At 41.2% G+C, this 25,871-nt stretch overlaps 1 protein-coding gene across 2 annotated transcripts in view; it reads right to left on the reverse strand.

The window, feature by feature from the left end:
* DOCK4 (dedicator of cytokinesis 4) overlaps positions 1-25,871 on the reverse strand; it is a 405,358-nt gene that overhangs the window by 171,769 nt on the left and 207,718 nt on the right. For both annotated transcript variants that reach the window (XM_019543391.1, XM_019543390.1), the window contains exons 9-12: positions 13,801-13,882; positions 13,142-13,202; positions 10,478-10,610; positions 6,328-6,416 (exon numbers count right to left, since the gene is read on the reverse strand). In XM_019543391.1, the coding sequence (XP_019398936.1) occupies positions 6,328-6,416; positions 10,478-10,610; positions 13,142-13,202; positions 13,801-13,882 (365 nt within the window). The remainder of the gene's footprint in view (positions 1-6,327; positions 6,417-10,477; positions 10,611-13,141; positions 13,203-13,800; positions 13,883-25,871) is intronic.

The following is a 25,871-nucleotide window of genomic DNA, read 5'->3' on the forward strand; positions in this document are numbered from 1 at the left end:
TCTCAAGTAGGGAGTTTCCCATCTTATAAGTGTGCTGCTGGTTACTACTGCCCAAATGCAGCACCCTGCACTTGTCAGTATTGAAACGCATCCTGTTTTTGTTAGCCCACCCCTATAACCTATCCAGGTCTTGCTGCAGTCTTTCCCTCCCTACTAGCATGCTCAACTCACCCCAGTTTTTGGTATCATCAGCAAATTTAAACAGGTTTCAATTTTTTGAAAATTCCTGTCCCTTTACAGCTCATCATAAAAAAAGTTTCTACAAAAATGGTAGACAGAAGCGAGTGGAATAAAAATATCTTTTAGTTGAAATGATGCCTTGGCTTAAGGGAAATTCTAGTTTCCAAAACCATTTTTTTGCCCACTTTTGGAAGGAAACCATAGCTATGGACTTGGTCTATGCATGCCACTTAATAAGCAGAACTTGTGCTTTCACCAATTCAAAAGCATAAAATAAAGAACTGTGTTCATGTCCATGAGGCATCTATCACTAAAAAAAGAACAAAAGCTTATTACTACATCACTTCACCTCTTCTTTACAAAACAACAGTGAGTCAACCCTTAAGGTACAGTTAACTTTTGAGCTGCAGGAGTAATGAGTCTACTGTTGTTACACAATAGAAAGATGCATTATTGTTTTGGTTTAACAGTGGCAACAATAATGATGATGATGAAGAAAAAGGAAGATGTGAGGGTTATTTACTACGCCAATTTTATCTTCCTTTGATAAATATAACAAAGGGGGTGGCAATCAGGGGTTGATGATCTGGCTCTAGAGGCATAAGTTGCAACCCCCTATAGACATCAGACTCCAAGGGTGAGGATTTAGAACATGCCACTCAAACTTTCTGATATAGAATGACTGAAGATATGGGATATGTACTGAATTCCACATATATCAGTGCAACAACATCATTTTCCATAAGGTGTCAGCAAAACTATCTGAACACATTGGCAATACTTTAACAAATGCTTTTCTCTTGCTGCTAAGCAACTGCAGAGGAATTAGTTTCTTAAGTGTGACTTAAAAACAATTTTCATCATTTATTATTGCAGCTACTCAATACTCTACTAAGAATAACATTACTGCTTGAAATGTGTCCTCTCTCAAACCTCCATCAATCTCTCACATACATACTGCTTGAACAACAGTTGCTCCCTGTCTCGCTTTGATCCTCCCATCATTTTTCAAAATTCAAATGATCACCAATTACACAGGTCTGTTAACCAAATACCCTTGTTATTTAAAATAAATTCACAATAAAAATTGTATAATGAAGAGTATTCAACCTTAGCAAAAATCTATTAGGACACCAAGATATTTAAAACTAAGTCATATTATTTTTTAGGAAGGGAACATGATCTGTTTTACAGGAGGAAAATAAGTTGCTTGTACTGTGATACCAAATCATTTTTTTAAATGATAATTTTATGTCTTATTATATTAAACATTTCAGTTCTCCCCTCTTCCCTAAAAACACTTTAGATTATGTCTTTAAAGAGAAAACCACTTTTCCTCAAAGGTGTCCAGGGAAGTACAAGACACATGATTAGGATTATATAAAGGATTCTTTACAGGGATAAAGTATGATCAGGAATACAATTATCCCTTGGAATTGTAGAGAATAAGGACTTTGATTCTGAATTATGTTGTCTGATAAAACCACAGTTCCTTGGCATTCACAGTAATCCTTCTCACTGAAGGTACTGTATCAAAATAAAAGACCCGATCCTTCAACCCTTATTCATGCATGTAGTTCCATTTAAATTGAGGCAACTACTCAATTGAATAAAGATGGTATGATTGGCCACAATATTATGCCTAGATTATCAAGCTGGAATAAAAGCATCAAGGATTTGAATATAATTAAACATAAATTTGCCACCTATTTAATTTTTTTATCTAATTAAGTTATTAGCAAAACTAGTCTAAAATAAAATAAGAAAACAAGTCAGTATGTGTACTATGGGAATAACATCCACATTGTGATAAAGTATCTGAAGTCACGTCAGCTAGCTGTTATGCATATCTTGCAATAATATGATTAGAGTGCAGTAGTAGATAATAGTGTATCTAGCATAGTGCAATAGAAAATACACTCCTAAAAGCAATGACAAAATGTGACAAATCCACACAGTGCCACAAAGTTATTTAAGTTAGCTCAGATACTTGTACTCTTGATGTTAATTAACAGAGGTACTAGAAATTATATAATAATAATATTTTCTTTACTTTTCATTCACATACTCTACCTTCTCAAAAATCAGGATGTCCTTCTGTGTATTCCCCACTGCTCTCTATACCACCAATCTGAGCCTCTTTGATCCACCCTATTAAAAGTTCTGTCATTTTCACTTAAATCAATCTGACTAAAATTTTAAACTCCTTGAGGCTAGAAACACCAGACCAAATTAATCCCATGTGTAATTTCATTAGCTTCAAAGAAGCCATAGGGATACTTCTGGACCAATATTTGATTTGCCAATACCAAAATATAAAAAAAGGAAAATGAACATTAAAGAAATATCATGGTTGCAAATTCAAGCACTCAGAAGTTAGAAACATTGAGATGAAGGTTGTCTGTACCTGTGATATATCATAGGATACGATATGACAGGATGGGTCATAGTTAAACATCTGAAGCAGGTATCTTTTTAAAACAAATTGTATAAGATCTTGTAATTAACTGAAGATTTTTGGGAAGAGATTCATAGGTTAAAAAAAGAAAAAAAATGTATGTGCCCTTACCTTCCGTTAAAAGTCAACGAGAGTTTGGCACCCAAATCCCATTTTTAAAATAAGAATTTGAAAAATAAACCCAGAAATTCTATCCTAGGGAACGGTACTAACACTGCATGATTAGCAGGATAGAATCCAGGACTCTGCAGGCTTCTCTCACTGCTTGAGCTAATAGAGTAATGGTTGGTGGTTACGCAGCACAGCTGTGAGCACAGTTTTGCCACAAGCATTCTTAAAGGCAGTCTGACAAAACAGATGACAATTGTCATAATAGAAGCCTGAACAAAGATATGAACTGCATCTTCCTCTCACCTAGAGTAGAGCTAAGATGCCGTGTTCACTATAAGAGTTTTATAGTGTACAGAATTATAATATCAATCAGTAGAAGAGCAGAGAGTGGTATTCATGGTGGGCTCTGTTGTACCTTACTTTAAGGCACAGTGGACAATATCTGACTGCTCATTCAGAATTTTAGCTCAACCTCCTACCACATTTATTTGCATGCCATATGTCCCCTTTTCCCAAAAATCAGCCCTCCAAAATTGAGGTTCATACCTTAAGCAGGAAAGCTGCTTTTCTTTGCTGAAACTGAAGCATGGAGATGCTTTCCTATAATGGCTGCCACTTCTCTTCAGGTGAGTAGCCACAAGCTTTTGAAAGGGCTGAAGCTTTTGCCTGAAGCAGCCAGAAAGCTATCTGAGGGCAAGTGAGCTGCTGCATATAGTCAGCTTTTGGCTAGGACTCTGGGAAAATATTTTTTCTGTATTTTGCTTTCAAAAAAAGAAGTGAGGTGTGTGGATGTAAGAAAATATGGTACGTAGAAGCAATAAGTAGTATGTGTGGGAGTCAAGAACAGACTTGGTAAACTTCTACGGTACTTCAGTAGTGCTCCTGAGGAGGGATTCTCATGAGCATAGCTTGCCCACCTGCTCCTACTCACACAAACATGAAACCTGGAACTGTGGTAGTGATGCCATGCTGTGGGAGTCTCCTAATACAGCTTCCTTCATGATCTCTGTCCTTGGCATGCTGGAGAGTGGTCAGAGACACTACAGGCAGTCCTTGACTTACAACGTTTCAAGTTACAACATTTTGCACTTACAATGTTTATTGTACAGCCTGTTTCAACTTTCTGATGTCAGTTTTGACTTTACAACGCTTGATCCAGCGCGACGCCATGCCAGCGAACAAGTTTTCTCTGTCACCCATCTCCCTGGAGAACATCTGTCAAACTTCCTTGGGCACTTTCTTTAAGAAAGCAGACAAGACTCCAGAAAAACCTACAGCTAAGACTCCTGAGAAGACTCCAGACAAGAACCCTTCAAAAAGTCCGGCGAAGTCACCTCAAAGAAGTCCTTCCAAATCAATATGATTGCTATTTACAATATAAATACATTAATGTAGCTATATTACTCATCTATAATTTACTGAGTACAAAATTCTAGATTATTTTTGGTGAAAAAAGGCATCAGGCCTTGGTTCAGGAACCAATCTCCCATTTCTAACATTGTTTCCTATGGGAAAATCGGTTCCGAGTTACAATGTTTTGACTTAAGATGCAGTTTTCAGGAACCAATTGTGTCCTAAGTCTGAGGACTGACTGTACTATATTTTAAAGTTTGGGAAGTGAGAAGAGCAGCAGATGGGCAGGACATGTTTAGGAGCATCTGTCCTAACAAGATCAACACAAGCAGTGCAGACATAACCTTTGTGAATTATATTTGGAAGGAGCTCAGGAAAGTTGAGTCATGATCAATACAAGTGGAACCTTGAAGGAAAGCCCATCTAAACAAGCTATATTTGTATCAGGTTATTTTCAGAAGCTTCTACCATGTCCAATTCCCAGTGGATTTTCACTCCCTCAGCCTCATGGCTATCTCTTTAATTCATTTCAAATTCTCACTCCAAAATACAGGGTCACTAGAAATGCTTGAAGGGCTGCTGTATGTTTTTTAACCCTGGCAAAAATAGCCATTTCCCACTAATAATTCTTGAATCATCTTCACTTCAAAGAAACTGAGACAGGCAGAGAGTAAGCATAAAAGACATCAGTCATAATGAATAAAGCAGAACAAAATTATAACCAATAGAAGGCAGGTGTTTAAAATGGAAAGTGAGAGACAATCTTAATAACAGGTGTTGTTTCTGGCACAACCTCTAATATTACAAATATAATATCAAGTACATTTATACATAAAATTTTATTCAGTGAGGAATGTTTTAGGGTTTTCTCTTATAAGCATTGTATTCAAAGATTTAAAAGGCACTGAGAGAGCTTGAGCCATTAAGTTTTGGCTAAAATAATAAACATAGAGGTGAAAGAGCACCAAGATTCCTGGGCCACTGACTCCAGTCCCCTATATTTGCAGACAACCATTTATCCAAAGGGTCCAAAAGATCATCCACTCCATCCCCTCACACACACACAGCACAGCTACAATGCACTTTATGAAAAAACCCTAGAACATGACACATGTAAAGATCATGGGGAGATAAGGGTGTCGCCAATGCTTTGGCACTGCAGTGGTAAGGAATTCATTGGGTTAATAAATACTCAGATGATTGATCCTAAGAACAGGACCACTCCCTACGCCTGACTTGAGAGTAAGGCAAAAAAAGCCCTGTCGGTCCCTGGTCAATCTGACACTACAGTAAAAATTCCTGAGAGTTTTCCAAATACCAGCCAGAGCAGTAGGAAACCATAGCTAAACCTACCCACTTATAGCTGTGGTCAATATCTAATCATGCTTCAGAAGGTGTGTAGCAGTTCATATTCCTTGTCCTATATTTATAAACTTTTCAGAATGAAATAATTATAAGATCAAGAAATAACTGCCCTCCAAATTTACATAGCCAAAAATCAGACTAAATTACATTTCAGTTCAACAGTTTCTACCAATAGGTGGTGCCAGTAATTTCTACATCAACTGAACAGATATTCCTACCCTCAGCTGTTAGCAGAATCTGACTTCAAATGTAAATAGCTGCTCATTGACAAACTAAGACATTACCCATTTTGATGAAGGTTTTGGTTTAGCATTGCTGGCTACAGAGCCATAGCGACAGCTTCTAAAATAAGAACAATATGCATCTTTTTGACCTGGACAGTAGGAAGTACTAAAAACAAGGTGGGGGCCCCCATGCTCCCTCCCTTAAACGTGCTGTAGAATTTTAATAGTTGGTTACTTACAATCCAAAAGCAGCCGTGTATTTGACCAGGCAATATTGCCAGTTAGATATACACCCATTTACATCAGCTGATGATCTAGTGTTACATGTGACTATTACACTATCCACCTCGAGACTTGATTTTAAGCAGGACTTAACAGCTGTGTGGCACTCTTCAGAATAAAAGTAAATATTCAGTGATATGATTTTAGCTAAGCTGCACTGGAAAGGGAAGATGTGCACATACTGTGGCACTATTTAAGTGTGTTGCTATAAATACAACAGTTAAAAAGTACTCATTCTTGGTTTATGGAAATGTAATAGCAAAAATGGTTCTCTCGTAGAAAGATTTAGTTTCTTAACAACTTTTACACCACATAAAGAATACAACATAATTTTCTGGAACACATCATACTCACCAGCATTGGAGCCTGTCAGGTTGTAACGAGCATTTAGCTTTTTGATGATGTTTTCATGGATCTGATACCAGTCACTCTCTGTGTTGCACCTATGAAAATAGTAATGTTCTTAAATCTGAAATGAGAACTCATATTTATCAGAACTGTTGTACCAAACTTAACAGGCCTTTTCAAAGAAATCTTTGTTCACCAAACTAATAGCTCTTTGAGATGTATCTAAACCAATGGGCCAACACTTGCTACAAAGTGGGCTGAGGGGAGGTAGTATGACAATGCTCATACTCACTTACTGAGAATAGCACAGTGGGAATTCTTGTTTTGCATGGGAATATGTGAGAGAAAGGGATTAGAGGTGATAACCAATGACAGCTGATGCCAAGTCACTCAGCTATATACATTTCTACTTTGGCTCTAATTTAAAGTGAAACCTATGGCTAGGGATCTCTGGAATTTTCGCCAGAAGTGCACGGTGCTGTGGCTTCTTTAATCCTGGAGTTTCCCCCATCACTTGCCGCTTACATCTGATGGCTCGGAGGCTAAAACCACAGCGGTTTTTGCCTCCCATTCATGAGGACCAGGTGGCAAGCAGTGAGCAAGGGAGCGTGTACGGAAAACTCCAAGATTAAAGAAGCTGCCATGCCCCACACTCCCCACAAAAATTCTGGAGACCCCTACCTATGACCACTGAAAAAGGAACAGAAGGCAGGATATGGACACACACAACACTTTGAATGATCTGAATGCAGGCTAAACCTGAAGCAGACAGACATACAAGCCTGCTATCCTGATTCAAAGTCACCTGGAACAGTTCAAAAGTGTAACTGGAAAATTAAGTATTCTTCTGAACTACTTCAGTGATATGTACGGACACCAAGAGTTCTGTGACACTGGTCTGGTCAGTCCTCCATGCATCCTATACTGTATTGCTTTTCCTTCCTCCCCCAGTGCTATAGCTGGCCACTCTGGTAAGTAGCCAGAAGTCTATCACCTGCTTTTTGCTGTTCTGTTGGTACTTTTTAATCAACAAGCTTCCTTGCACTACTTGTTCAATAACAGCTATCTTCCTAGTGACCAGCTGTGTCCTCACTCTCTACTCAGCTGAAGACCCTCACCTTCTTCCCTAGGAAGGGGAAGTGCAGACTTTGGCCATCTGCAAGATATTCAAGACTACTGAGCTCATGCTGAGGAAACAAGAGAAAGCAGAAAAGTGATGGCTCCCAGCCACAGGTCACCCACCCTCTAGAACTCCCAAAGCATGAGTGCAAGCACTTCCCCAACACTACCCCACTGCAAGCCATGCTGGGCTGGGTGCTCAGTTTCACCCCAAGTTCCCAATCAGTGACATTTTGAAATAGTTCGATTGTTATGTGCATCTAGCCTCTATCAACGCAGAGGGTGGAAACAGGATGTTAAAGAAAGGTGTTCTTTAATTAAAAGGCAAACAAACCTGTGTGCTAAGACACTAAGATGGTTATTTAAAATAGGCAGTTACCTATAGGAGGTAGCCATTATAGAGCAAATTACACCGCATGGTAAATGCAAAAGCTCTCACCACAAACTCCAAATTACAATGTTTTCAATGGCTTTTAATTAAAAGTATTAGAATGCTACTACCTGAGCATGACCAATCTCTGTATCATTATTTAGATTCAAATTAGTCATTCTATAAAATCCACCAAATTTGCAGGTCTGAGACCACTTTTTTCTGTCACCAAAAGACTCCAGAAGCAGAATGTAATGGATGATATATATATATTTAACACTATGGCATCCAGCAGAACACTTTAATCTAGTATGCCAAGAAATTTAAGTCAAATTAAACTTAGCCCACCTTCCCACCATCACCGTGAATTGCCTTCAGTACCACTGCTTCTGAAGGTGGTAAGTCAGCACAGTGGGCACAGCATGCCTATTAAAGACTTAAGTACCATCAAAACTCAAGTACTAATCCTGAATGGTACAGGTGTCCCTAATGTGCAAGGCTACCACATCTCAATGTTACACCCTTGGAATAGATCATGCCACAGAATATTTCTTAACAACTTGAGCCCAAGGTCAACAGAGAGTTATATGTTCTGTGTCACTGCATCTAGGAAATTGAACTTTCTTCCAATCTACTATAAGCCAAAATCTCATCTGCTATTTAATAAACCCATTCACTTAAAATAATAACATTTGGAGTGAATTTTTTGATTTTCCAGTCTCCTGTAGTAACTGCCTTGTTAACCTTATATACTTCTTTTTGCTGTTCCAGTTATGTAATTGTTTTGTTTCATTACATATAACTGATTGCTCTGCCTGCTTTTTTTCAGGAATTAAAGAAGTACCCATTTACCATTTGGATATAGTGAGACATTTAAGCAAGACCTGAAAAGCACTGCTTTTTGTTATAATGAGGCAAACAAAGGCATAAAGACATGACATATGCTTAAACACAAAAATATACATTTTGAAAGTGCATTAATTCTGTGAACAAATAGGAAGGTGTATTTATTTTAACCTGTAGGTTGTAACAGAAGGTTCCAAACATTCTATTTCTTTATATTACTGTGACAAAAAAAGCAACCATGAGGCTGTAAAAATGTGCCTATACCTATCTTGTTGAATACATGGGTAGTCCCACTGACTACTTGTGTGAATAAAATTAAGCATGTGTGAAAGCACTGGGGGGAAAAAGGGGGACTTAATTTGCTTGTTACTATTTCACAGCACAATAATCAATTCCTAATAAATACAGCTCAATATTTCATAGTGAGTTTGTTATGACTGGTGAGACTGATTTTAGTGTTTTATAATTATGGCTCCAACTCTCTGCAGACTCTTCAAAGTGAACTCCTAAACCCCAGCTGACTTTAAAAGGAATCTGCAAAAATCATATAGGCATGTCCAATTATGGATCTGGACCTTTGATTTTATGAGAGCTGAGAGTAAAGTTATCCAGGCACTTGTAAAATATACCACAAGAAAAAAAGAGAAAGTTTTAAAACCTTTTCAGATCAGGAAACAAGGAAGGATGCAATTTTTATTTTCAAGAAATATATTAAAACCACTGTCATGTATTAATAAGTTAATTACTATAAACCAAGTTCTCTTATACTCAAGATTATTTTTCAAACTCAAATTTTAGTCGTATCTTTATTTCCCTAATTTTCACACAGTTTCATGAGGGCTTTGGTGTAATTTTATTTAAAGGCTTAACTACTGTGGCAAGAGCAGCAGCTACTATAATTAGGGTTGCAGAAGTATTTCTATACTAATAGCCTTTTTTCAGTACCTTTCAAAACTTTCTAGTACTTGCACCTTTTGTGCTGACATTTTCTAAGTTTAATTATCTGCTCAAATTTAAATCATTTTGGAAATATGAAACAAAAATAATTCAGCTGTTTTTGGAGCACAAGAAGAGTGAAAGATAAAAGCACATGACCTATTATAAAAAAATACTGCCTTAGTATTGACAAATGTAGGGCTAGAAATAGTAGTTGACAGGGAAAAGAAATGTATATAAAATAATAATTATGAACATATGAAAATCACATTCTAGGGAAGCAAAACATATTTTGCAGGTAGCTCTTGCTAAGCTTATAAAGTGCACTACTAAAGCTGGCCATGCTGTTAGCTATATACTTTGCTTGGCTGCACAGGAAAAGTGAAGGAATGCAGCAAATCACTCGTTTCTTACAAGCTACTGCACTGAATGATATTTCTCAGGCTCTGACACTGTGAAATTAAGAGGACCTTTGCATAAGCACCTGCAGAATCAAGCCCTCAAACTGTAGGAAAAAAAACAACTATATCATTTGATAAACAGTATTAGATTGTGTAATCTTAATTTGCACATAATGAAATTATTATGCAGGCACACTTAACTCAATCTTTCCTCACTTGAATATTAAGCTGGGAAACTTTTAGCAATTTTTTTCATTAAAAACTTCTAAGCATTCAAACAAGGTCTTCAAGCATTTTTTGTAATACAATAATGATTTTTTTTTAAATAGTAAAACTCCCTCCTCGCTTTTTTGAATATCAAGGGGCCAAAGGTCTTTACTTCTACCAAATTTAAGACCACTCCTTACTGTGTATCTCCTAGTTATAGCTCCTGATATAAATGAACTCCAAACCTCTTAAAAGTTAAAAGGAAGCAGTCTCTTACATATATACTTTTAAGATGAGGTCATCTTTTGAGTCTCCTGCCAGGAGATCTGCAATGCTGAGGACTGCACAGCCAAAGGGCCGGCGGTATTGTACATTGCAAGCATTTTTCTTCTCTCCAGCTCCCATTCGGCCTGTCAAATAAAACACAAATATGATAAATAATCCACTATACTGTCTCCTCCTAGAGCCACAGAAAAGAGGAGGAGAGCAGCTCAGCTTATATCTACAGCCAGTGCAATAGTTTTGATTAAATAATGATAAACATACTGTTTTGAAAGCTCCTCCATCTTTTCCTCACTTTAAATCAGAACAGCGGAACATGTGGAACAAAGTAAACATATGGTGCTTCTGTAAGGTCCAAATCTGAAGGGACATGGTTGCTTTCCCCTGACCTTATCTACCAAACAGGTGTTTCAAATCCACTGACTGCACTGCTTTGGGTAGCAGATTTAGAGGCAGACAACATTACTGGACACTTATACAGTAGTTTTTGTAAGCATTTATTTAACTACAGTCACTGGTAATAGTCCTCCTCAGTGACTGATAGGGAGTACTGTCCCTGCCAATGAGAGTTAAGCAAACAGGTACTGCCTCCCCCCCATCGTAAATTGGCTGCAGGGGCGCTTTAACTAAAGCTCATTTGACGAAGTTTAGTTAAAGCATGCCTACAGCCATATCGAAACATGGGGGTGCTTAATACATGTAATAGTGAAGCAACACTGGAGCGTTCTAATTAGAACGCAGAGCAGACTCAATTAATCGAATCTGCTCCTACGTGTTCTAATTAGAACATGAATGAGCATGTCTCTAGGCAGCCCAAACGTTTTTCTGTATTATTTCCCTTTAATTGAAAAAAAGGAGTCCAATTTTCTGGCTGCATTTGTGGCAAAGAAGCTGGAGGAGAACCTTTGCCTTCACCTATTTGGCTCAATGGCTGCTAAGCACCTTTATCCCATAGTGTCAATTTCTGAAACAAAAAGCTTCTGTGTGTGTAACTGGTATAAGACAAGGCCTTCCAATAACATTTCCATCCATCAGAGAAGCTAGAAAAGTAATCCTTTATTTTCTAAAATGCATTGTACAAATCTTATTTTAACCTCAAACATTTCAGTAACTATTCTTGGTTTCTCATAATCCCATATCAGTGCCATTTGTCATCGCATAAACATATCAAACCATTTTTGGCTTTGCCATGTCTCTTGTTCCTTCTCTTTCTCCACCTTTTTGGAATAATAATAATAAAAAAGAAACCTTACTGTGTTCCCTATTGATTCTTGAAAAGCCACACTGGCCTTTCATGGGGTCTAACAACATAGCTACAAAAAACATAAAGCCTATTTAAACTCTGCAGAATCAGAAGCCATAGGTGCTTTGACTTGATGCAACTCAAACAGCAAATGCAGTGACCAGAATATTAAAACTGGCATAAAAATTCATAGATAACACTTCTGGATTCTTGTATTGATCCAAGTGCAAAGACTTGAAGGTTCTTTTCCTGTCCTTAAAAAACTGTGAAAAAAAATTATTTCAATATTACCTATCCCCAAATTGGACATAAAAAGCTCCTTTGCAATCTGGATTATCAGATTTTAGAAAATGGGGCCATAAAGAATGGCTCTCTTCTTTGACTTTCTATTAAATGTTTATTCTTGCCAACTCAACTGCTTCATTCCAAAATCATCATATTCATCATTTTCTTTCCACATTTTCTGATATATTTCCTAGTCTTTTGCCAATTTAAATAATAGAGAGAATTTGAAGCCCTGGGGATTTCCTACAACCACAGAAAAAGGTAAGGAAGAAGTATACATCAAAAATACGAGTGACTGCTCACTCTGTCTTAAGACTAGTATGTATTTTATTATCTAAGCTCGCTGGGCAGCAGATAGTTATTACAACAAAAATAAAACATTTCTCAGAAATAAAGAAGAAATATAGGTAACATTTATGACATACACTTTCACTTGTACAGCCATTCTTTACTGACAACACTGCCTATCTACAAGATGACAATCACCTAGACTAACAGGTGAATGTAGTTTGATTTACCTCAATATATCCCAGATGATAGTTTCTTAAAATTTAGCTTAAATACAGCACACACTCATAACTTCTACCATTCTCAAGCACCATTAGCTTTGGAAGAAACCAGATTTCTTTTTACTGTCTTAGGTTAAGTTTTTCTTGGAACTTCTTCCATTGGCATTTCTTTTTATCTTATACTTAAAAAAGGAGTCTGAATTATTTCACAGAAAGGGTACACATGTTTTATCAACCTCTTTATACAAATTAGCCTGCTAAATTTCTAAACAAATTGTTTTGTTGGGACTCGAGTGGATTTTTAAGGCTCCCTTTAAGCTCATTCATCATATTAAGACTGTTCACATGCTAAATACCTATGTGTTTTTGATGCTATTAAAAACATGGATTTCAAGGGATTCTAAGTTCAGCTGCTTAGTGTTTGAAATATTAGTACAAAATTACCATGGGGAACTTCTAGGCACATATCATTTATCAATTTGCCCCGCAGAATGTGAACTTATTCTTTTAACTGTTAACTCAGATGCTCAGCTAATGAGTGACAATTCACAAAATAAAACTCCAGCACTTATCAATCTTTTCTGTACCACCTCCTGTCTTCCAGGCAAGAGGTCATACCTACCTATCCGTATAATGTGAACGGTGATGTAGATGTCCTTCCTAAGCTCACTGCTACTCAAATCCTGCAAAGAACAATAATCTCATTATTTTTAACACCGAATTAAAGCATGACATTCAACAGCCCTGGCATATGACCCTCTGTGCCAACGATTGCAGCTGGAGCACATTTTTAAACTGCAGGTTTGTTACAATATAGAAATGAATTACACCTAGGACACTTTACATTTGGGCCCAGGAGACAGTACTGCCAATCGCTGTCTGAAAATACCGTGGATAGACTGCATATTGTTGAAGAAAGGCTGCACTGCACAGCAATGATGTGCAACTGCATTTTTTTTTTTACTTCTTAAAACACATGGACTCCTGCTCCCATGCAACACAGTGGTATGCAAGGGAAGAGGAGCTGGCTGGCTGTGAAGGGAAAGAATGCTGTTTCTGTGCACTGGCAAGCTCTAGAAAGACGGCAGAATTCCTTCTGTAGCTCCAGAGCTGCACCCTAAAGGCACAACTGAGCCTTTTATGCTTTAAATCCACAACGAGTGTTAAGACAAAAGCAACACAACAGGCTATTTAGTTACACAATATTAATTTACTCTATCTACCATTTAAAATATTCAGCATAACTGAAATACATGTGTATCAAGATCAAGTAGAACTCACCACGAAGAGAGAGCAATGTCTTTCTGGCTTCTCTGGACATTTTGGCAAACCATTCCTATTCAGTCTCAAAAAAAACCTCTCACTGCAAGAAAAACAAATGTGACATGCTAGACAACACTAAGGGAATACAGACCTCATTTTGATCCTATTTTAAGGTGAAATTTTCTAGCAACATTGAAGAATGAAACAAAGTATTTTTCTTCAAGACCTTGACTATAGCAACAACAACAAAATTACAGGATATTGATGGTTTGCTAATACATCTACTAACATTACTGAAAATTTGAGATGAAATCAAAAGCTTCCTTGGGCTGCATTTTTATAGAACTGTATTCATTCTGTATGTTTATGAAAGTAAAAAACTATAATATCTGTGTACACTAGACGTCAAATGAGGAAGCATGTTAGAAACAATTCTGACTATGCAGGTATTGGTCTGAGCATACAGACTGGAATTATGCCTAATCTATATCCCTCTAACAAACGAATAAAACAGAAAGATGATGCTGAAGCATATTTTCCCCCACTACTTTAATTTCCTTAATTAGAGTCTCTGATCAGGATCGCAGGAGGTCATCTAGTCCAACCCCCTGCTCAAAGCAGGACCATCCCTGACAAGATAAATCCAGCCACGGCATTGTCAAGCTGGGCCTTAAAGACCTCCACGGATGGAGATTTCACTACCTGTCTAGGTAATTTGTTCCAATGCTTCACCACCCTCCACATAAGAAAGTTTTTCCTAATGTCCAACCTAAACCTCCCTTGCTGCAACTTGAAATCACTGCTGCTTGTTCTATTGTCTGTCACCACTGAGCACTGGTGACGCATAGCGGGTGCACGTGGGTGGATGCGCACCCCCTGAGATCAGCCATGCACCCCCTAGAAGCACCAGTCGCAAAAATGGAAGTGTCACCAGAAGTGCATTTCCAGTTTCACCACTGGCTCAGTGATGGGCCGCTGGGAGACTCCCCACTTCCACTGGCGATCCGGTGCACCCCCCCACACTCAGGAGGCACCAGTTGCCCATGCCAATGAGAACAAATATTGTTGTGGAAACAGAAATAAAAACAAAAGTAAGTACAAACTAAATTTAAATCTACCTGTTCTAATAGCTAGCTAAAAAGAGGTCTATTTTTAGACCCACGAAACAAAGGGCAGAAGGTATTTGTTGCATCACAAAATAGTCCTACAGAACTTTTATAGGATTTGAATCAGACCCTTTGAGGGAACCACATGAATGAATGAAATAGACAGTTCATGAACATGGAAAGCTTGAGAGCAAGCTTTGGACCAATCAGGATAGCGCAAAGTCTAATCCCGTTTCTGAAGGGTGGGAGCATCAAGGTCACAAATGGCAAGACAGGCAGAAACACCAAATTTAGCTAGTGCCCCAGCCCTTTTCTCCCTAGCACCAATTAGCCAAGCAACTTAGTTTGGATTCACAAATATAACCAAAGAGTTAATTTATATCAGGAGTGCTCAACTTTTCCAGACTAAGAACTTAAGAATATAAGAATTGCCATTTACTGGGTCGGACCTGCTGAAAGGGAGAGTTAAGAGGGTATGATCAGGGTTTTTGCCACTGTTCCTCTCTCACTTGCAACCTCCATAATTTAAGGCAGAGGTGGGTAAAGTCTGGCTGGGCCAGATTTGGCCCGTGGCAGACTCCATTTCCCAGCAGCCCCTGCCCATGTCACTCAGGCCAGTTTCTATGGAGTGCGGGATCAGGGTTTCCATGTAGACTGGCCCAGGCAGTGCTAGCAGGGCATGCAGCTGGGTGGGGAGCTGCTCTAGGGTAGGGCCTAGGGTTCTGCAGCAGTGATAGTGTGAGCCAGGGCAGAGCTGCGATCCATTGCCCGCACGCCCCTGCCTGCAGACGGCAGATAGCAGCAGGCAGTGGATCACAGCTCTGCCCCAGCTCCAGCCCTGGAACAGCTCCCACCCAGCCACACGCCCTGCCAGCAATGCTTGGGCTGGTCTCCATGGAAGACCCGTCCCCACGCTGTCATGGCCTCACCTCTCCAGGGGTTTCCATGGAAACCGGCCACAGTGATGTGGATAAGAGCTGCTGGGAAATGGAGTCTGGCCACTAGCTGGAACTGCCATTTTGTCCGCCCCTGATTTAATGTCTAGGAAGTTTTGAATCAGAGACTGTTTCCTTAACTCCCCTGCTCAATAGCAACTTACTTACTTTTCCTCCAAGAATTTGTCTAATCACTTTTTGATTCTGGCTAAACTGTCAGTTACCATAATATCTGGTGGCAACAAGTTCCACACTTAATTGCACGCTGTGTAGAAAATAACTTCCTTTTGTTAGTTGTGTTGGTTGCATGCTGGAGGAAGTATGCAGGGTTGGTCTGTGGGCAAGACCTGATGCATAAGATAGGTCCATGAGCCCAATCTAGTGAGGGGTCAACATGTGGGTGTCATCTGGCATGTGGCCAGCTGTACCACAGTGAGCTGAATGAGTGGTACAAATTTCCAGGCAGCCAGAGGAAAACAGCTGTAAGTACCTGGGATAAGTTGCAACAGAGAGTGGTAGGCTGCCCATTAGGTAAAAGAAGAAACCCCTGTGCTTGATTAGGGAGTCACCTTACTATAAGGGGTAAGGGCCCCAGGGTATATAAACCCAGCACCTGGAGCAATGCAGGCAGTCTGGGATGGTGCATTGCAGGGAACAGAGTTCCCTGGAGAGAGCGGCTGCAGGAGATGCCCTGGCAGGCACCATCCACCCTGAGAAGTGAGATCTCCAAGGGAAGGAGGGCTGGAAAGGTATCTTTTACCAAGCAGGGGAGGTTTTCGTTCAAAAACTTGTACCTTTTGTTGTGGTTAAGTTTACTACTGAATAACTGGAAGTGGCTATTAAGGGTGGTTGGAGGCCATAACAGGGTTGCCAGGGGGGCAAGCCAGAGTTGGGCCCTGAAAGGGGCAGAGGTGGAAAATAGGGGACAGAGACAAGCGAAAGCTAGAAGTGTGGGTGTGGGGGTGCTAAAGCCAGATCCAGAGAGTGGATTCTGGCAGCCTCAGGCCAAAGACTAGGGCCCAAGCACTGAGGGGTCAACAAGGGCCAGGTGGTGGCTGATGATAAGACTTGGACTGAAGAGTCAGGTCAGTGCAAGTGGGCCGAGGCTCATGAGTCCACAGCTAGAGTAACTGGCGGACCAAGGTCAGGAGGACCAAAGTCTGTACAAGCCTGGAAGAGCAAATCTGGAAGAGCAAGCGTGTCTACGAGGCACAGGTGTGAATATAGGGACAGATGGATGCCACCAACACAGCTCATAAGGTGCCTGGTGTTCTAGGATACCAATAGGGACAGAAGGGCCAGAAGAGACTGCCCAAGTGGCAAGTTTGCAGCACACTGGATCCACCCTAGGCTGTTGGGGCAGCCTCCCAAGCCCTTTGAGCAACATCAAGGCACGGTAGGTGAAAAAACAGGGAAGGGCGCCCCAAGGGGCTCGACTGAGCAGTAGAGCAGGACCCACTGGCTGGGGCCCACCATACTAGCCCTGTGCCCACTGGATGCGCTGTCACATTTCCAGACCCATGGGGAGCCCTGTGAGCTAGATGACATGGCTCTGAGGGTCAGATCTGATTAATTTTTTGTACTTAAAAATGGATGATTGATTATATCTTTTCTAGGTCCCCTTCCCCCCACCATCTCTTTACCTATGCCCTCAGCTCCCCAAGATAATATCCATATCTTTAAAAAAGCATTGAAATATCTATGTGTCCCGGGGAGCCGGAACGGGATTCACCCACAGCAGCGGTGGAGCCCAAGCGGGACATCCGCCGCTTGTTTATGCCGGCATGACCGGAAGTCAGCGCCGGTGCCAGCAGTTGGATAAAAGCGGCCGCCGAGGAAGGACGGCCGTGGGATCAAGGAAGGAGCCTCACACCCGCCGAGGCGAAGGATCCCAGGGTGGAATGAGCTGGAAGCCTTGCAGCCACTGAGAGGGGACCCCAGAGGGGGACAGGCCACGAACCCCTCAAGAGGAGGGTCAAGGAGTGCCTGGAGCGGATGAGTTGACACCCGCCCGGCCCGAGGGATAAAGAACAGCAGCCGTAACTGAGCGGCTGACCTCCCTGAAGGTGAGACAGGGGACCCCGGCGGGGAGCTGCAGCCTACCCAAGCAGAGGGGAGGACACCAGCGGCAGCCAGGCCCAGCACAGCAAGCAAATAGCAGCAGACAGACTCTGAGGACGAGGGATCCAGCGGCAAGGAGTTCTGGGACTGTGAACCCGAGGCGCGCTGGACTTACAGGTCTGGGGTTGGGGCACCAGCACCGGGAGGCGATACCTCCAAGGAGGGTTGGGCCTGGGAGGGCGCTGAGGAGGCGCAGTCGGGCGGAGGCCGTTGTCGGCCACCTATGGCCGGAGACTAAGATAAGGGTTGCCCGTAGGGGACCTAGGAAGGTCCAGGCTAAAGGCCTAGCTAGTAGGGCTGTGGAGGCCCAGCTTTAGTTTTACAGGTTCTTTTCCATTAAAGGGGGAACCCCGGTCAAGGAGTATAGCCGGGGAGTTCTGGCCAGGGGCCCGTAGTGGAAACCCCCCAGTCCCAGGTCACCCGGGGCACGAGGAGCCTGAAGATAAGAGTTGGCCGGGCTGGCGAGGCGACCGGCCTCGGGACAGGGACCCAGGATATTTGTTAGAAGGGGACACCCGGGGAGGCATGAGGCTGGTGTGCAAGGGGTGGCGGAGCCCCGCAACGTGACTGCCGGGGATCCCGGGCTGCGGAGTGACCAGGAACTGCCCTACTGAACCTAACAATAAGTCATGGCGGGCAAGAACCAGGGCAGGGACTGGACGACCTAACACCTACTTCGGGTCAGCGGTATCCCAGGGTGAGCAGCGACGGTTCCCCATCCTCAGGTGGCTACCCATGGGGAGAACCCCCTCCAGTCCGGCGGTCACACTATAGAATCATATTGGATGAGATGCAATGAACTAGTTAACTGCAGCAACACTTTCTACCCACAAAGCCTGGAGACCGAGCATTTACTCAAGATCAGAGTTAATCTTAACTATATCTGGGGAGCTGCTTTGTTTGTATGCGTCACCCAGTCAGGGCAGTCTGAATCAAAAGGTATCTAGATTTTGTTTTTATTAAAGCTAATAATTGAAAACTGCCCACCCCATTTGTAGTTACCCAATGTCCTCTTTTGATGCTGGAGCAGGTGGAATAAGAAGCATGGATGAGGCCTACTCTGGAATACTCTACCTAGTTTTGGACACTCCACCTCAAGAAAGATTGGGACGAATTGCAAAGAGTCCAAACGAGAGCAGTAACAATATTGAGGTCTAGAGAACATGACATTAGGAAAAGGTCAAAGAACTAGAATGATTTGAGGGCAGTATTTGACAGTTCTAAATGCAAAAAACTGTTGTTAAACAGAAACTGGCAGTCAACTGTGTGTGTCCACATAGGACAAGCAGTAAAGGGCTTAGATTGCAAAAATGGAGATTTGGGGTGGATAGTAGAAAGAATTTTTTTAAATTCCAGCTTAGACAGTCATTTGTCTGGGGTGATTTAAATGGATGATCTTGTCTTGGCTAGGGGACTGGACTAAATGACTTGCTAAGATCCCTTCCAAGACTTTTTCCTATGATCTTATGAGAGAAAATGTTTAAACTCTTACAGGCTTCATATATGGAGTGACTGGAACTGCTATTTTCTCAAAAGCACCTGCTCTTAGAATACAACCATCTTGTGGAGCTTAAGTCTCCATGGTAACTTTAAAATGAAGATTTAAAAATAAATTCACTTACCATTCTTTATAAAGAGAAACTATTTTTTGCAGTCCATTGATTTAAGAATGATTCTAAGAATTAGTCTACCTTTTAATTACAATGTAGCTCACTTTTAAGTATTGGCAAAATACACTACAGGAGTGATAATAGTACATGTGCTACATTTTCAGGCCTTTAATAAACTTCTACCAAGAATTATTTTTCAGATGTATTACCTCTATTGTCACTGTGCTTAGGAGTCCTAACCATAGACAAGGACTCCTGCTCCAGGAACAGCTACAGAACTAGTCTCTGGTCTGAAACCATCAATGAATCTGACCTTCATCAATATAAATTCTGGTAGAGATGACTGACAGAGCCATTATGAATTTCACCATCTTATCTCATGTCTGTAGCACAGTCCATCAGTCATACACATCAATGACACTGGATGCAGCACTGTAGGATTTGTCCTTAAAGCAGACAACTGGATCCTGGTCCCAAAGAATAGCCGCTACTGAGAAACTGCATATGTAGAAAATCAGTTCTGTTTATAAACAGCTTTCTTTAGCTACCATATATTGATAGAATATGCATGGCTAAGAGCGTCTAATAACAGCTGCCCGCACATTTGTGTGTCATTGTATCTTTCAGATGTCCTTTTCACTCAGTACCTGTATTATATTCTCATTTAACAGAGCAAATAGTTATTTCTTATGCACACAGTTTAAAAAAAAAACAAACATACTGGGCACGTCTACACATTCACTAATGCACCTTAGATGCTGTGCATTAGTTTAGTACTTCCTTAATAAAGTACTAACTAAATGTGCAGTCCCTAAACTTACTGCTCAGTAACACTGGTGCAGAGTTATTTCTTGATGCTAACCATGCATTAGCCTAATAACACTGCGCAGTAGGCTCTTAACATGGTTTTTGCCATGATACGCTACTGTACAGTGTTATTAGGCAAAATGTGCAGTAAGCATTTTGTGTAGATGCATCCACAGTGTACCTCCCAGATTGAGAAATAAACCAGCAAGATAAAAGCTTGAGGTAACTACACTGCCAGTCTGCTGAGTTCAGAAGACACTGAAGCTCACATTTGGTATACTGCTTTTACAAACTGCTTTAAAACTTATTTAAAAAAAAGAAGTTTAGATTCTGCAAAAATCAAAGTACCGTTCCCTTTGAAAACATCATACTTGCTACAGATGCAAGGATTTTTTTTGTTTGTTTAGGGTTTGTTTTGGTGTCCTATACACATGCTCTGGGGAGGGGAGGGGAGAGTTTTAATTAGAGCAGCTCTTGGGAGCCACTCTAATTAAAACACCTGTGGCTTCCCATCTATTCAGCCCATGCTTCAGAATGACAGGGAGCAAGCTTTAGTTGTTCACCAAGCTTTAGTTAAAGCGCCTCTGCCACCATTCTGAAACACGGGGACACTGCGTTTCATGTGTGACGGCAAGGTTGCTGGAGTGTTCTAGTTAGAATCCACTCTGACATGTTCTAACTGGAACACATCAGAGCAGGCATCCTGCATGTGTACAGGCACCCCTTGTTTCTACAAGGTTGAATAAGTATGATTTAGAATACAATTCTTGAAAGCCAACAAGCATGGCCATGCCACACAATAATATACTGATTGTGAATCAGGCCCCTGGCAGATGTTGCACTTAAGATGCGATTAACCAGTTAACTGCGTCTTAAATAGTAACCTGGCCACACAGTCAGGCAATTAATTGTTCAATAAAACAGGAAATAAGCCACAAAATTATTCCATAAAATGTGTGTAATATTTTGTGGCTGGTTTCCATCTGTGTTTTAAATTGAACGTGTGGCAGGGGAGTTTCCAACTGGCCCTAATGCAGTAACCACAGGCCAACAATCAGCTGGCCCTGGGACCGCATCAAGGCTTCAACCAGTTGGAGCCTTAGTGTGGTCCCAATCCAGCCAACTATCAGCTGATTGTCAGCTGGCTCTAGGGCCCACACCAGGGCTCAAACTAGCCCGAGCAGGTTGCTGGAGCCAGTTAACAAACAGCTGAATGTGAGACACCCGACTTTCAATTCAATTTGCCAGTGCAGGGGGAGCTCAGGTTCACGATCTTGAGCAAAATTGGGATATGATCCCCAATCCTAAAATCATGCATCCTGCCACGCCCATATAGCACGGCAGGAGGCATGATTATTGGGGTCGTCAGATCCCATCATGCCTTGAAATGAACGTCTGTCTGTGGCCAGAGTTAAATTTCCCATATCTATTTTAAATTTAGTGCAACTGGATAAAAACTAGATGCAAAAAAGAAAAGGAAAACCACAATCTTTGTATAGTGTTTAAACAAAAGTGTAAAAGGCTACAATTCAATTTAAAGCCATAAGAGAATATGCTAGCGGAGAGTGAAATTGATCATTTAAAGATGTTGGCAATGAGGTATATTTAAGTAGAGAAGACGTGGGTATTTATAAAACTTCTTATGGACTTTAAAGAAACCTTGGGTGCTTACACATGTGCAGCAAGACTGCTGCAATGCATTCTAATTACAGTGCATCACAGCAGACTCAATTAATCAAATCTGCTGGACTGTGGTAATTATGGCACTCCAACAGACTCCAGCGTCACATGTATCAGCATTCCCACACTGAAAAATGGAGTGGGGATGCTTTAACTAAAAATCATTTGACAAGCTTTAGTAAAGCATTCCCACCACCATTTTTCAGCACTGGGATGCTAATACATGTGACAGTCTGGGCACTTTAATTAGAGAGGCTCTTGGAGACATTCTAATTAAAGTACCCCCGACTCCCGAAGCGCATGTATAAACGCCTCTTGTTACAAAATTGATGAGGATAGCAAATTGCTGTACTTTAAAAAGAAACACAAAATTCTAGTGACCTGAGAGCTTGGCTTCTGTCACAAAAAACACTCTAAGGCTAGGGACAGAACTTATCATAAACTGGTATAAGTGATTAGAAACCAGTTCATACCTGTAACACAACAGAAGTTCAGTGCACATAAACCACTTTCAAAATGGCTAAAACTAGTTTAAGATAAACCTGGATGGATGTTGTATCAGACTTAACTGATTTAAGTTAAATCAGTTTATTGAACTTCTGTCCCAGATCCCCTCCACATTCAAGTTAACTCATAGTTCCCCAGCGTACCAGGATGCTTTGCACCTCCCCAGCAAACCCTCCCTCACAGGGTGGGTGGGCAATCTTGGCCCAAGCCGTCTGTTCCTGCCAAGCAGGGAGGCGTACTGTAGCACCCCACTGCTTCTAGCCTGGGCCACTGCAGGCATGTGGCTGCATTTTTGGAATCAGAAGTGAATGTCTGTTCACTTGCTTATCTGTTCAATATATCCAGCTTAGACTACCCTGTAAAGATGGAATCAATTCAGCCTCAGGCTTTTTGACTGTCTGTACTTACACTAGAGGGTTAAATTTGGAACTGGAATTCTAGTTCTCAGCATTCAGTCACCCATACGCATATATATGGCAAATAAGCACAGCAGTAAATCAAAGGAGAAATACCTTCCCTTTGTATTATGAGCATTTGGTTTCAGTGCAGACTTTCAAGCAGTTCTGAAGAGTGCTAAGCTCGCCACTAAAATATGCTGTGCACATTCTCTCTCTGCTGACTGCTGACAAGAAACACTGAAATAACTAACACTGACAAGATTAATTTAAGAAGGTCAACAGAGGATTTTTGTGCTGTAACTTCCCCATAATACTGCAGTAACAATGTGTTTCAAATCTGTAGGTTTGTCAATTGCCTGTAAAAGGAACACTTCTATAAACTGTTCTATGTTAATAAATGATCCTTCTTTTACTATAATACAACTTGAATGTTACCAGTCTAGACAGACTGTCTATTGCATGGTTTTTAAATATAAATCTGTTTCCCTTTTTGATACAATACTACATGATACATTATTGTAGAAAAGATTATATCAGAAATTGGTCAAATGTTGCAGCATAACTTGGTTTTAGATATGTTCAGATAAAAACTGTACAAGGGTAGGTAGGAAAAAACCCTGCATTTAGTAGACAGTGACAGAATAATGCCAAACAACTTTTCAGAGTATTTTAAGAGCAAATGCAGGCTTTAAGCACAAGGTGAATATTATGCTATTACATTAGTAGTACACATACTTAAAGAAACCCCAAGCAAGATCAGATTTAAAATACTGCCATTAAATATAATGCTGCAAGGCGCATAAAATCTACAGAATGTCACAGGTAACTGGTGCAATAAGATGTAAAACCTCTAAAGTGCGTTCCTTGTCACACAAATCTAATAGATAATACGTAACATTTTCAAACATGCCCAAGTGATTTAGGAGCAGGAATTCATTTGACTTTTGATGAGACTTGTACTTTTAAGTTAATTAAGTACTTGTCAAAAGCGTCCAGTATCTAACTTACCTCACCATTTGGGAGAAAAAGGAAGAAACTACTTATGAATATTCTGAATTAAGGGTATTCACCAAAGTAAGGTACTGATATTAATACAAAGAAGGAATATAAAACAACACAGTGAGGTCATGCTCAAACATACTTATATTGCTCTTTGATTCTTAGTCATGGAAATTGCATGGAAATAGATGCCGGACTTTTATCAGATGTATTTTAATGGAAGTTTGAGATTAAGATTTCTTGAAATACATTTTACAGCACCTATTAAACTTATTTTAATGTAAATCATTTGTGATAATTATTTTCACTAATATTTCAAATAGAACTGTGGGGGTCAGAGAAATAGCTTCAAAGATAAAGTATGTTTAAGCAGATCAACAGGGAATTTATGATGAAAGAGATAACATTCAATAGAGGCTGCAGGTCTGAATGAATAGTGAGCTTTTATTTAAAGCTTAGGTTGCCACCAGGGGTGAAAGATATTTTGGTATGCAGTGTCATCAATACACAGTTTCACAGCTCTTTTAAAGTGAACCTATACTCAATTACACTCCCTGTGCCTGACCAAGATAAGAGCCTGGATGGAAGCAAACTTGCTGTGACACAACCCAAATATGATGGAAGCAAAACTTGAAGACAGCAAGAATTTAGAAAAATGGCTGGAAGCTCAATCTGTTCCACCATCCAAGAGCATATATGCTTGCCTTTCACCAACATGTAGAACACACTGGATGCATCACTGCTCCTGGATTTACAGGCAATAGTGATAGTCTGACTGCAGGATTTGCTGGTCATCCACCCATTGTGTAAAGCAATGACATTCAACTGGATCAGGATGATCTTAAAACTTAACTATATGTTCCAGCTAGTGGAGAATGCAGCTCATCATTACCTGAGGGCAGCATGGTGCAAGAGAGGACATGATGTCTTTTTTGCATTTCTTTCTCTGCTGACTTCCTGTTCTCTTCTTGGTGTAACTGAAAATGCTTTAATCTTTCGAGCCTGCAATGATTAGATACACAACACTCTGTTCCCCAATGGCTACTGCTTCTTCTAGTCTAATATATTGTTCTTCTCAACAGACCCAAGTACTGGGGATCCAGGTTTTCCATTTCTCACAGGAAAAACAGACAAAAACACAGATTTCCCCCGCTCACCGGAGGAAACTGCAGATTTCTCATTTTAGAGGAGAAACCGGTGGATTTTGCAGTTTTGCAAAGAGCTCTCTGCAGGCTGGCAGAGTTCCAGCATGCAAGGGGCTGGGAGGGAGTGGGAGGAGGGCAGTCAGACAGAGGAAAGCAGCTTCCACAGGTAAGTGGGAGTGAAGGCCTCAATCACCACAGGGAACAAGGAGGAGAGCTGGGCAGGGTATCCCCATTACTGTGTACAGCCCCAGGGGCAGGGGGACCCGTGCCCCCCAGATCTGTGTACAGGGTGGGGGTAGGGACAGGCTCCCCACTATGGGCTCAAGCTCCCGCTCTGCTGCTCTCCCCAGGCCCTCCACAGCCCAGCAAGTGTGACCCGGCACTGCAAGGCACAGTGGGCCACACAGGAAAGCTGCTTGTCGCTGTGAGCTCTGCGGTGCCCTGGCGACACGTCCCCTGCACATGTGGCAGCGGCACAAGGTCATGCCTCTCACTGCTGCCGCACGTGCAGAGGATGCAAAACCAGGGCGGCACAGAGGTCACAAAGGCAAGCAGCTTTCATGTACGGCCCCACTGTGCCCTGCAGCACTGGGTCGCACCCAGCAGGCTGCAAAGGCCTGGGGGAGGGCAGCAGGGCAGGAGCCTGAGCCCAGAGTATGCAGCCCGCCTCCATCCCTGCTCCAAACACAGTTCTGTGGGGCACGGGCCCCCCTGCCCCCAGGAGTGTGCACAGCAGTGGGGAAGCTGCCCCTCTACAACCCGAGCTTACAGCAAGCAGGCG

The sequence above is a fragment of the Crocodylus porosus genome, unplaced genomic scaffold (assembly GCF_001723895.1).
Source record: "Crocodylus porosus isolate Cpor-Errol unplaced genomic scaffold, CroPor_comp1, whole genome shotgun sequence".
NCBI lineage: Eukaryota > Metazoa > Chordata > Crocodylia > Crocodylidae > Crocodylus > Crocodylus porosus.